The sequence below is a fragment of the Corvus cornix genome, chromosome 12, assembly GCF_000738735.6.
Source record: "Corvus cornix cornix isolate S_Up_H32 chromosome 12, ASM73873v5, whole genome shotgun sequence".
Taxonomy (NCBI): Eukaryota; Metazoa; Chordata; class Aves; order Passeriformes; family Corvidae; genus Corvus; species Corvus cornix.
The window spans coordinates 12,090,958-12,104,838 of NC_046342.1; the positions used below are offsets into that span (position 1 = coordinate 12,090,958).

Sequence of the window (13,881 nt, forward strand, 5' to 3'; positions counted from 1 at the left end):
TTTCCTGATGTGACATTTGGTTGCTGTTAACAGCTGCCATTTCACAAGATCAGATGACCTGTCTTGGTTTAACATCAATTTCTTTTTGCTGGCTACCTTGGGATGTTGTTAGCTCCAATTAGAAAAGCTGATTTGCATTAAAGTCTGTCTTAATGACCACATTAATTGACTGCAATTAATTACCTACATCTACACGTAACAGTGTGTTGATGACATAATGAAATAATATGTGTAATTAAAAGTGAATGATACTAAAAATAATTAGGGCTTTTAATTATCAAATAAACAAAAAGTTTAGTGTATTAAAAGAACATTTTCCAATTAAAATGTACCTAAACATACCAAAGATTCCAATTTCAAGTACGCCAACTTCTGAAATTTGAAAAACACGTCTGGAAGAACACATCCTATCTTCATAACGTGGGATTAAAAAAGAGATTAAACCTTAAACTGAAGACATTTCATCTTCATGTAGGTGAGGGATGTTATCATTAATTACCACATATTCCTAAGGGCTATGTATCTTTGTAGTCCAGATGGTAAAATCTGAGTCTTGTTTTAAATAAACATACACTTTTTCTGCTTAGATGCATCATTCACACTGTTGTACTTATTTAAATTTTACAGTCCCTCATATTTTGACAATCCAGCCAAGAAGCTTTTCTTTTGAACATAGTCACTAAGAAATTGGATTACAGAGTTTTCTCTGCTATTCCAAAGGCAAATTTATAATCCAACTTTACAACAGAACTCTGGCTGGACTACTTGTAGGGCAGTAATACTCTAAAAGTATGATTTTCCCTTTAATACTACAAAAATGGTACTTGCATGTAAAAAAAAGGCTGAATGTAATTTAAATACATAAATATATGAAGGGTCTTACTCTAAGCAAAAATTCAAAACCCCTTCTATTCATTTCAGCTGCTGTAGGACAAAGATTGCCTTTGCTAATGAGGTATATTGAGAGAGAGCAAAAGCTAACAACTTGAAAAAGCACCAGCAGAGGCAGCTTAGTGCAGATGATGAAATCTTTATGAGCTGTTTTTTTCATATTCTGGTTAAAGCAGAAGAAAAGAAGTTTAAAAAGTAGTTTTTAAAATCTTTTGATATTATCAAGGTTGCTCTCAAAGTTTATTTTTCTTTAGAGCTTCATGAGATGGTACAGTCTTAAACTTAACCAGTAGTTATCATTCTCTGTAACCTTATTGCTTTGGTCAATACTTTGCACATGTTTCTTCAGAGCATTTTAACAAAAATAGTGGAAATGATTATTCACTGAATTCAAATACTAAAGATGAGAATCCTCAAGGCTGAGAAAGTTCTAAACCCAGTGGAATAAAAATCTACCTTCCTTAACTACAGCACCACTTCTAAAACTGCCTGTACTGATGAAGATGTGTTCAAAATGGGTTCTTTATCTAATTTGCTTGCTCAGACTCACTTTGAAGCTACTTCAGTCCTACTTCCTTCTCAGAAGATGTTCTACCACCCTGTTGTAGTATGATCACATCACTAATAAAAGGGGTCACAGAGGAAGGGGAAAATGAAATACTTTAGGAAAACATTCCAACTATTATATGGGCTAAACCAAAGCTTTAGCTTTGTGTCTTGTTCAGAGGCCAATAATAACATAACAAAAGAGTAGAGGAAAGAGGATGCCTACAGAGAGATTTCACCTGTGCATTTTTCTAAGTTACAGCAATAAGAAGTTTATGTACTTCTCCAGATTAAGATGAAAGTAACAATCAAACCAACATTTTAAGAAGAGTGAAATTATCAGTTCTCCATGAAGGACATGAATCAGAGCACCTCATTTAAAATCCATTGTAACTATCATTTTTAAGAAGGGCTTGCACATATTCCAAGATATTTACTGTTGTAAATGGATCTACAGAAGAACTTTTTTAAAAAAAGAAAAGAGTAAAGATCAGTTATGTGTACATGCAACTGAATTTACAAACCCGACTGAATTTATGCCCAAATATCCTGGGCGTAAGGAAATTACGTTTTTGATATGTTTAGAATTCTAATCAATGAAATTTAGTGACATATTACTGAAAAATATCACCTTTTTTTCTACATTGATTTATTTCCTCATTGACATTGTAGCTGATGTCTTCAAAACTCAAAAAACTGATTAAAATCCCCCCTTATTTTCTTCAAATACAAAGAAATTTGTCAATTTTATTTCATTCTTTACATAGTTCTGTGAAGACCAGTACTGCTTATGAATAATTTTACAACTCCAGATTTCTAATAATGAACATAAATAATCTATGTTTCTCTCCACTGCTGTTCTTTAATGATGATCTATCTTTTTACAAATTTGTTTTAAAGAGATAATCAGTATTTTGAATCAAGACAATAAGGACTTTAAATTTATTTGCCATAGTGAAATTCTGCTGTTGACTTCACTGCGGGTAGGAAGCAATACACAATTTTAAAGCAAAATAGCAGCTTTAGTAAAAAGCTCTCAATTGTCTGACCCAAGTCTATTTAAGCAATTTCACATCTTGGCATTCGTATCTACAATTCAGTTTCTACTGATTCTTGGCTTACAGATCTTATTCGAACAGACATGCCAACTTAAACATAAAAACACAGGAAATGCTAGTCTAGAACAGGCCAATAATCTCTCTAACATTCAGTTTCAAAGGCCAAACCCAGTGCTTCAGAAATAGCACAAGATAATTCAGTATGGATTTTTGAAATCATTTGCCTTCAACACAATTCTTAGAGAAATGTTGGAAAAACTTGGAAGTACAAAATTGAATTTTCTCTTCACATTTTTGCTGCTGCTAAATACAACATTACTGTTACCCATATAAATTGCCAACTGATTTTGGAATCATACCAATTTCTTTACCAGCTTCTTTTAGCAGTAGATTCCATATTTTAATAATATTCTGTGTAACACAGCATTTTCTTTTATGAGTTTTTAATGTTCAACTGCATCATCACATCAAGTGATGTCTTGTTTTTGTGCCATGAGATAAGAAAAGTAGCTTTTATTGAACTTCCTTTGTATCACTGGTTACTTTATAAATGCCCTTATGTAAATTTTTAATGTTTTCAACATATCGTATGTGAGAGTTTTTCACTCATACTGCTTCTCCCTGAATCAATTCTTGGTCTGTAAGGTATTTTCTGAGATGGCTTAACTGATAATGTATGAAGTATTTCAGATAATAATGCAAAAATGATTTAAAGGTTTGATACCTTTTTCATTTCCTATGAATTTGAATTTCCTGCTACTTAGTTTTTTTAAAACATTAACTGAAAATTCTACTGAGCTATATCTATGGTGATGATAACCTTCCTGCCTTGAGTCATTTAATTTTGATCCTTTAAAGCTTAACTGTAGTTATCATTCCTCCCCTATGCACAATCCTTTGCACTTAGCAAAGCTAGATTTTACATGATGTTCCACATTTACCCCATACAATGGTCCCTAGGGCATAATTCTTCAACACAGTGGCCAAAAGACATAAAACCAGTAAACAGAAAACGTTGCTTTGAAAACTGTCATGTTTCCTGCATGTTACCTGCTCTGTTTTTCAGGAAAAAGTAAATATGGGATTGCCCATCTCAAAAGCTTAAAACTCTCAGATGTCCCAGTCTTTATTAAGCCAGTATCTGTATCATAATAAAATTTTGCTCCCCTGTTATTCACTTCTCTGTTGAGATTATTCATAACTACAACAAACAATACAGAGACTAAAACAAAAACTTTTGAGGTCTCCTGCTGTTAGCTTTCAGCTGTAACAATAATTTTAAATTTAATCTTCTGTTTGCTTTCTCTTAGCTTTTATCCAAGTCAATAGCTTATATTGGCCCAGTTTCTTTAATAGACCTCTTCTATTCAATGCTGCCAAAGTCTAAATTACATGGTTTATTATTTTGTAGCTTACAGAAACATTCAAATAACTCCAAGACACCAATGAGACAAGATTTTCCCTTTCAGAGTATAAGCTGAGGACACTACATGGTCATATTGCCAGAAAAGTTTCATTGATGTGAACATATTCTAAAAAGAAGTGTAACAACTTCACTGTACAATGCTTCAATGTACATTCATATGACATCTCAAACATTGTTATAAATCTCATGCTTAAATTAGAATTGCTCAGGCTGCACACAGACCTCAAACTATAGAACAGATGTGTCTATGTACTTGTGGCACTACAGGTGCCACATGTTTCCCTTTAAGACATTGGAACTCTTCACATGGACATTTACAAAACAATTATTTGTGCACATACTGTATTGATTGTATTCACAGTATTTTAATATAACAGAATACCTGTTTCCCGCACTGTATTTTCCCTACATTTTATTTCTGGCTTGTGAATTTTAGTTAGATTCAGCAATTGTGTAACTTGTGGCACATCAGAATTGAGCTGGCAGGTTTGAGGAATAACATCTAAGCACTCACACGGCGTAGATGGAAAACCTCCCGTACCTAGAATCAAAAAACATGGGCTTTACTTCACTTGTGACACTATGGAATTAAATTTGACTTACATTATTCGGTAGATTACATACACTTTAGTTTATATGGCTATAAAAATGGAGTAGGTTATGGTAATTTGAAAAACTTGCTGCAACTGGTCACTTTTTATTGTAAATTTAAAAATTATTTTGTGTATACTTTTAGGCCAAAAATTTTGAATACAGTTAAAGAAATATACACTCACTGCTGAATAGCTGTAGAAAATCAACTTCTTTGATTTTTCAAGAGAGCAAACAAAACAATCACAAAATACATTTTGTTAATTTTTATTACAACTCAGCTTTAATTGTAACACTGATGCAGTTATTTTCAGATAAAATGAACAGCTAAATATGGTATTTATATCAGTGGGACTGAAGTAGCAAAGGAGAAGTCCCATATATGCAAGTAAAGAATTTAACAAGCTTTATTCCAAACTTTGGACACCATTACCCATTCATGACAAACCAAAAAGCTGTCAACCTATGTATTCTTGTGACATCAGGCACTAGTAAAATGTGAGCTGATTATCTCTGCTTTCCCTTTGATAACCAATACAGACTGAGTTTATGAATGCTGCTCTATACAAAGAAAGGAATCCATGTCAGAACCTTTCCTGATGTTACAATGCAAATTGATTCCAAATTTTAGAAGACTTGAATATAATAAGCTAATGAATACTAGACTATTTTCCAAGGATAAGAAGAGGAAAACATAACTTGAAACCCAAACATGAATGAAGGATCAAGTATTGAGATTCAAATAAAAAAAATCAAGTGTCCCATGTTGTATTTCAGTAGTGGACACATTTTTTTAACCATTTATTTTTGCCAAGCCAGTGCATTATTTATCACTGTTGGGCAACACTTAGTGATAAAAACCCATATGTAAGTTCTGGATCACTATGGAAACAAGAAACTAGGTGCAGTTTAAGCTTGTATGCTTCAGTATCATGAGGCAGAAAAGATGAATTATTTCCTCCTCTATCTCAATTATCTCATACAGAAATAATTTCTTCATATATGTGGTTTCTCCTTTGCAAATCCTATCATTTAAAAAATTCCAAACATACTGTATACTTGCTACTTGAAGAGTAACACACTCATTGCACCTTGAAATCACTACTTCCACCACACCAAGGAGTTTGAAGCAAAGAACTTGACCCTTGTCCTGGCTTCTGCTGGGAAAGATGTAATTTTCTTCCTAGTAGCTGGTAGAGTGCTGTGTTTTGGATTTGGCGTGCAACCAGTGCTGAAAACATACTGATGTGTTAGCGGCTGTTCAGCTCCCCAAGCTGCCCTGTCAGTGAGCAGATGGGTGGGGCACAAGATGCTGGGAGGAGACACAGCCAGGACAGTTGACCCCAACTGACCCAAGGGATATTCCAGACCAAATGACAATGTGCTCTGCATATCAGCTAGAGGGAAAGCTGACTGGGGGGCTGCAGGTGGTAAACAAATTATGCAAATAAAAACCAACTGTCTTTCCTGGGTTTTATTTATCTTGTTTTTTTTGTCATTACAATTTATTATTATTGTGTTCTTATCTCATCCCACATATTTTCCTACTTTTACCCTTCTGAGCCTTTCCCCCATCCCACTAGGGGGCAAGTGACTGAATGGCTGTGTGGTGCTTAGTTGCTGGCCGAGGTTAAAGCATGACAACTCTCAACACAAGTTGCAATGTCATTGCATTCAGTGGAGCTCAACTAACTGGTCCAGTCATTCAGAGAGGGAAAAAGCTTTATCAAAGAGTAATTGTTACCTGAAACTTTATTAATAATATCAAAACCCTTTACTATTGTTCTTCTGTAATTGAGTATGAAGTATAGAATAATTTTAATTCAGCCAAACTTTCAGTTGCAATGAAAATTTAAGATGGGTCTAGAGAGCAAGTTTAGAGGAGTAGCTGAGGGAGCAGGGCTTGTTCAGCCTGGGGAAAAGGAGGATGAAGTGAGACCTTGTAGAGAGGTAGGTGTTGGTGTCTTTTCCCAGGTAACAAGCAGCAATACAAGAGGAAATGGCCCCAAGTTGTGCCAGAGGAGGTTTAGATCAGATACTAGGAACAATTTCTTCATCAAAAGGGTTGTCAAGCCCTGGAACAGGCTGCCCAGGGTGGTGGTGGAGTCACCATTCCTGGCGGTATTTAAAAGCCATGTGGATGGGGTTCTTAGGGACACAGGTTAGTGGTGGCCTTGGCAGTGCTGGCTTAACTGTTGGAATCAATGACCTGAAAGGTATTTTCCAACCTAAACAATTCCATGATTCTGATTCCATGAATTGCCTAGATAGGGAAATTCAAAAGCATACAGAAAGTACTAATGCCCACCAGCTGTGTAATAATCACAGAATTGATAATGAAGTAATTAGAAGTGTAATATTTTACTATGCCTACAGTTTATTAAAGCTGTCAACTCATTATGTTAACTACATTTTAGAATTTTGGAACTCATTTAGAATATTTAATCACATTTCAGAAACTGTTTAGAATGGAAGGGAAAAAACAATGCACCAATGGAATTAAATTAAGTGAATGCCAGTGAGAGCTCAAACTGCAGTTTCCTGCTAAGAATTTACCATATTCTCTCTGTAGACATTTTTAAATTAATTTTTTTCCAATCTTACCAACAAAAAATCAGAGGAGTAATCACAAGGTTTGCCTACTCTCCCCTATTGGTTTAGTGTTTCCAAATGGAGGATACATTTTGTTACACTTACAATACTGTTGACTAATACTCCTTCTGAAACCAGAAACGTTTTTTCAGGCAAAAAAAGCGCCACAAAATGAAAATTTGAACGAAATTGAAGCTGAACAATTCCTAGGGGTGCCCTTAAAATAAGAAAGTGCCTGCTCTGCTTTTGAAATTTCTCCTCTATTACTGCAAATACCAGTGAGGAATGAAGTTCTCTCCCTTGGAAAATGATGATTCAGGATTATGATCTGAGTCTGGAGACTGGTAAACTTTGACGAGTATCCTGATCTGTTACAAAAAACCCTCTCATTTTTCAGCTCACCACCAATATTACCTTCCCAATAAACAAGGACCCATTAGGATAACTGGACATAAGATCTGAGGTGTTTTTTATAGTTTCATTGCTCTGTTTCATATAATGTTTTGTTACAATTTCATTTGCATTATTTTATAAAGAAATTTTTCATCAGCTGCTAATGTCCAAAATTAAGAAAACAATCAGCAAATGTTCCTGGTTTAAGTATTTCTCTTTCCTTTCAGATACTCTGTTCTTGGCCAAAACCTGATTTCTATCAGCATAAGAAATCCTCATTAAAACAAGCTCTGTACTTGATAAATCTTGCCAGAATTTCTTCAATAAAATACTTCTAAGGAATTCAGTGTTTAAAACACAGGAGTACACACATATTTAATTAGTTGCCTTAAGTCCAACACTAGCAGACTTTAAGTTTTATGAAATCATGCAGTCCTTCAAATTGCCAGTCTGATTAATAGGAAGCTCTTGATTTTATAATATGAACAGTTATGATTAAGACTAGATAGAAATTAAAACACACCATCTCCCTCAGCTGTATCTTGAGGCTTGGATTTTAAAGTGAAGATCTTTCTTAGCTTACAGTTAGCTGAAATAATAATTCCATCCAAAGACCGGAAGACAGCTCCTCTGAATATTTCCCTGGTAAATGCTACCAAGTCAATACACATATTGCACCACTAGAAAAGAGAAACAATACTCTTTAGTAAAACCCATCAGCTGAGGCTAATATAACTTCTATACAAATAAACAAGATGGCCTTGAGGAGAAATGCAGCAATTTTCATTCAATTTGCAGAACTGTAATATATTTTATACGATTACTCGTGTAAAATTTAGCTGATCAATGGTTGAAGTTTTAAGGGAAAAGAAAAGTAACAACACAATGATTGTACATGCCTAATTTCCTTATAAAGTCAAGGTAGAAATCTTAGCTTCTAATTGCCAAATGGCAAGTATTTTTGAGAAGAAATTTAGGTGCATACATTACTGTTCAGGTCTTAAATCTGAAATTTTGGAAGGAAAATAATACTTGTTTTGAAGACACCAAGCAATGGACTGAAAAATTCAGTATTTAGTTATAACTGATATTTCTATGGCTGAGATTGGAAAATACAATAATTTGTAGGAATACAATATAGAAAGCTAGCATGTGAAAATGCAAACTGTGTTCTGCTGATGGAACAAACAAATTACTATATATCCTGATTCACCACCCCTCATGCTGATAATAATGATCAGCTTGTGTACAGAGTTAAGTTGAACTACCAGAGCCATCTTAAAGATCTATCTAATCACTGAAAGCAGCATGCTCCCTCTTTTAAGCAAAAGCAATGATAAAAAGGCAGATAACCATTTAAGGGAGACAGATATGTATTCAGATATACTAAGAAATACAGATCTACTCTTTAAGGTTGGTCAAGCATTAAGGTTATTAAAATATTTTGTCCTTCTAACTGATGAGAGCATCTAGACATATCTGATTCATGCTTTATTATTTAAGTTAAAATACATAACTGAAGTTCATCTTCTGATTGAATTTAAATTGGTGTACATTAATGCACACTTTATTCCTGAAATACTTGTAGTAGTCTGACACCAACTAACTGAAATTACACTGAAGAAAAATAATTTTATTTCACTGATTTTGAATTAACAGCAACTTCAGGTATATGATCTGACACATATTCATTAAAAAAAAATCCAATTACTTCTTCCCACAAAGCAGAAAACTCCTCAATTTTTAGATACCACAGCTGCTTTCACTTAACCTATCTCAAAAAAAATTATAAATTCAGAGGTTTTTGTAAAATATTCTCTCTCATGTCTAGCCTTAAATCACAACTGCTTAGTATACTGTTATCTAGTTTCCTGCATGCAAATATGTATTTTAAGATACTTGAAATCTAACTATTCTCATATCAAGTTTATTTTTTAAAGCAGTATTTGAGACTCCAGTCCTTACACGGTTACACAGTAACCATCAGGCTTTGTATCCTGTCAGCTATTACCGTATGTTGTGGCTGGGCATGGGAGAGGAGAATGAGGAGAAGATAATGGTTATTGTTTTGTTTTCATCAGTTTGACATATAGATTGTTCTATATATGCCAGAATTTGGAAGAACCTGAAGAATGTGAAAGCAGCCATCAGCTACAGTCTACCTGCAGCTCCAGTGAATGTCATTAAAGGTCGCCACAGGAGAAGGGACATGTGAGCAGGAGCACCACCATGAAGAAGTATCAGGGACACACAGAATTTTATGGAGGCTGGATCAACAGGAGAGGTGAAGAAACATCACAAACAGCAATAATTTTGTAAAATGAGAATGAATTCCTAACAGAAGAAGGATAGAAGAGGTGCAGCATTAAGTGGTTCTGCTACCATCTGGTAATGGGGATGTACACAAGTATCTTCAATCAGTAGGAGCTGAGTTCTAAACCAAACAATAATTTCAAAAAGTTTATAATATACACAAAACATTTCTGATTAGAAAACATGCTCAACCTCAGTCCAGGGAATATTCCCAAGGTACCTACTATTTTGCGCTTGATCATAAACAGAGGAATTTTTGCATGCAGAGGGCTTACAGACAACTCCTTGTGGACCGTTGACAAATACAATCTTCTTTTAATATTGCCAAAATCAGTTATCCTATAAAAGAAAAGGCAGGAGAGAATGGAACAGATCTTTGTCAATTCAATAATCCAGTATCTTTGGGAAATCACAAAAAACCCTCTTTGTGTGCAGAACCTTTATGTCAGTGATAGCAAATATGGAATTTAAAAACTACTTCTTTTACAAGATGAGTAATGAGATTTCTTTCTCCAGTTCAAACTTCGTGGCTATATCCCTGCCTATATAAAATCACTTTACATGCTAATTTCATTTCAACAGTCTACACTCTTTGCTAGATTTCCACAGCCCTTCAGACTATGAAAGAATTCAATTTGTATGAACTGAGAACCCAGTAGCCTTTAATAATCATACGTGTTTGGGCCGCTTAAGCTTGTGTTATCTTGGGACCTGCTAACTAGAAAAACATTATTTGCTTTCTGTTCCTAAAAATGCCTGTCACTGCACATAGATTCTTTTCAGCTCAAAGGTAAACACAATACATTATTGTCTGTCTGTTTTACTTCATGAGGACATATCTTCAAAGGTGAATTATAATACAGAAGTTTATTGCTCACTATTTGGGTCATCTCACAATGACACCAAGGGCACTGAACTTCAACATTTCTAATAAATTCAGACCACAGACATGGTCACAACAAAAAATTAGGTTTCCTTTAAACTGATAAAGAGGGTAATTTTTACGTTGTTTCCTTCAAGTCTTGTGAGCAGCTGTACTGTATTTGGCTGGGACCCACTTAAATTTCTTCAGAGGAGCTTGGAGAGTGCTGTGCTTTGAGCTTGTGCTGGAAGCAATGCTGGTAACTCAGGGATGTTTTCATTGCTGCTGGGCACTGCTTACACAGAGTCAAGGTCTTTTCTGCTCCTCACCTCATCTCACCAGCCAGGAGGCTGGGGATGTATGAAGATTTGGGAGGTGATACAGTCAGGACAGCTGATGCCAACTGACCCAAGGGATGTTTCAGACAATATGGTGCCATGCTCAGCAGTAAGAACTGTGGGGAAGGAGAAGGAATGGGGAAAGTTCAGAGTTATGTTGTCTTCCCATGTAGCCATTACACAGCCCGGAGCTGTGGAGCTCCTGGAGATGGCTGAACATCTGCAGGCCCATGGGAAGGAGCTAATGCTTTGTTTAGATTTTGGTTGCATGTGCAGCTTTTGCTCTCCCTGCTAAACTGTCTTTATCTCAATGCACAAGTTTTTGTGCACTTTACCCTTGTGTCTTCTGTTCCCCATGCACTGCAGGAGTGAGAGAGGCTGCTGTGGCTCAGCTGCCTCCTGTGGTTAAACCACAACAGCAGCACAACCTTGACATTCCCCAGCAGTCCTCCCTTAACACTCCAGAGCACAAATATTACTTTAAAGGCTTCAGTCTGGGAGAATATGCTTAAAGTATGGGGAAACAATGATTAATTTACCTACTATTTTTGAACAAGCTTATTTCTAACAGATGGGTATTTCTCTGTAATTAGCATCCCCTCTGAGAAGATGACAAATAATTACAACAAACAACTTCTTGTCACTACTTTGTGTTGGTAAAAGTAATTACTCATAATCATTCAAATTCCAGGTTTTATAGAATAGTGAGACTCCCCTGTAGATTTGGTTTTTAAAAATTATTACTGAGAACACTTTTTCATTAGGTAAGAACTACCTGTAGCTTAACTAATGAAATGTCATCACCCAGAATTTGTAGACAAACACCCTAAAACATTTATAGGTTTCCTTAGATCAACTTAGGAGGACATTAACTCTGGGGCAAATTACATACTTTAGCTATTTTTGCAAATGAGAGTTTAATCAAGGACAGTACAAAATATACTGCAAGTATGTAAATATCAAAAGGTTCTACTAGCACAGGCAATAAAAATACATAAGCACCTTCTCATTTCCCCCCACAGTCATTAAGACCATCATCCAAAGCAAACCATTCACCGGCTTTCCAGAACTTGCTGATTCTTTTCTCTCCCTTGCAGATAACCTGACCTTTAAACTATTCATCCTCATAACATGAGTGGGCAAACCAAAACAAAGTGGAAGACTCTACTATCTGTTTCAGTTTGAAAGACTAGCAGTTCCTCTTATAGATCACATGCACTTGAAAAGCAGAAATTCCACTACTGTGCCAAGACAAAAATATTATATCCTCACTATTGTTATTGTTTGATATGAGAGATTCCAGAATCAGTGGCACATACTTTTATGAATGGACAAATTATACCAAGTCCTTGAAAAGTGATTTCATCAGAAAACCTCCAAGTGTCTTACAGTGCTAGAACCTGGGTTTGATCTTACTTTTGAAGAAGTTTAAGCAAGATGCGAAAGAATTCCCTTAAGATCACCAGCTGACTGGCCACACAGCTAAGCCTTTGTCCCAAATGAATGCGTAGTTCCACTCATCACTTTACTTCCCATATACCCTTTGGTGAAAAACTATGGATCTAGTTTCCAGAAACTCTTCACTCTAAATCTTGGATGTTCAGAAGTGCTAAGAAATTGGGGCACCAAAGAACTCCAAGTATTGGAGCAGTGGTTGCTTGGAGCTCCTTGGATTTCCTGGTTACGTGTAGAGCTGAGTAACTGTGCGGAGAAACCAGGCAGTTGCAATAACCTGACTGCTGAGAAACAAAAATACTATCCCTGCTGAACCTCAAACTGCTAATTCTCAACAGAGAATGTTGCTTTAAAGAGGCTATAACAGAGCAGTAGGAGCCTAGAATTAAGTCATGCATATCTCCAAACATCTGGCAATAAAAGCCAAAGTTCACTTTATAATATCAGCTCAATATGTTTAAATTTTATTATTTATGTCTTATATGAATAGGTTTATCTCTCTACCTCATGAAAAAAAATAAGTACCTTAGTTATAGAAAGGCCATTGGTAAATGTACAGCTTGGTTACATTCCAAAATGTAACACTGAACATATTTGTTTAGATCAAAAGACATACATTTATATCAGACTCTGTCATATAAGTCTAAAATAAGACTGTTTTTATGATGATAGATGTGCCAAAAGGAAGGGGGAAACCTTAGATACATAGATATAATCACTTCTAAAGTAGTGTAATTTATTTCTGTAAATACATTTAAAACAATAAAAATATTTATATTCCACTGGCAAAAGTAGGTGAAACATTCAAACAGACAAATTAAGAAAAAGAAGATGGCCTTAAAATAATGTAAAATAATTTATTTCCCAGGAGAAGGAAGATAATTACTTAAGAGCTAGTGTAACTTTCAGACTTTTCAATTACACTGCTTATTGGACAATAAAAATACAGGAAGGGTCTGGAGAAACTCTTTTCTGAAATAATTCAGACAATGGGAGCTAAAACATCAGATCTCTCAGTTGCAAAATGATTCCAGAGTACTTCTGGTGAAACTCAGCTTTTTTTTTCATGCTATCAAAAAGCAGAACCTACAATGACAAGAAACATCTGCAGCACACATCTTGGTTTTCAAAGACGAATTTAAAAAAATCTATATGGGAGTTAATGTATTTTTATTATGTCTGTGCTTGAGTATTTATATCTAAGGGTCAGACATGTGATAGAAAAGTAATGAGACCATGTTGAGAAAAATGAGGTAGTCAACAAGAAAATCAACCTCATTTATAATAATATTCCTGTGATCAGCAGGTGCATAACTCTTCCAGCTATGGTCATTAACTGCATTCATTTCACACTTAACATCTACATTTGCAAACCATTTGAAAGTAAAATTACCTTCCAATTCAATTTTCAATTTT

General features: G+C 35.1%; 1 protein-coding gene across 3 annotated transcripts in view; it reads right to left on the minus strand.

Annotated features, from left to right (window-relative positions):
* Nucleotides 1–13,881, minus strand: part of CFAP20DC (CFAP20 domain containing) — a 72,631-nt gene that overhangs the window by 42,199 nt on the left and 16,551 nt on the right. For all 3 annotated transcript variants that reach the window (XM_010390177.4, XM_019280248.3, XM_019280247.3), the window contains 3 exons: nucleotides 10,035–10,149; nucleotides 8,021–8,177; nucleotides 4,304–4,462 (listed from right to left, as the gene is read on the minus strand). In XM_010390177.4, the coding sequence (XP_010388479.4) occupies nucleotides 4,304–4,462; nucleotides 8,021–8,177; nucleotides 10,035–10,149 (431 nt within the window). The remainder of the gene's footprint in view (nucleotides 1–4,303; nucleotides 4,463–8,020; nucleotides 8,178–10,034; nucleotides 10,150–13,881) is intronic.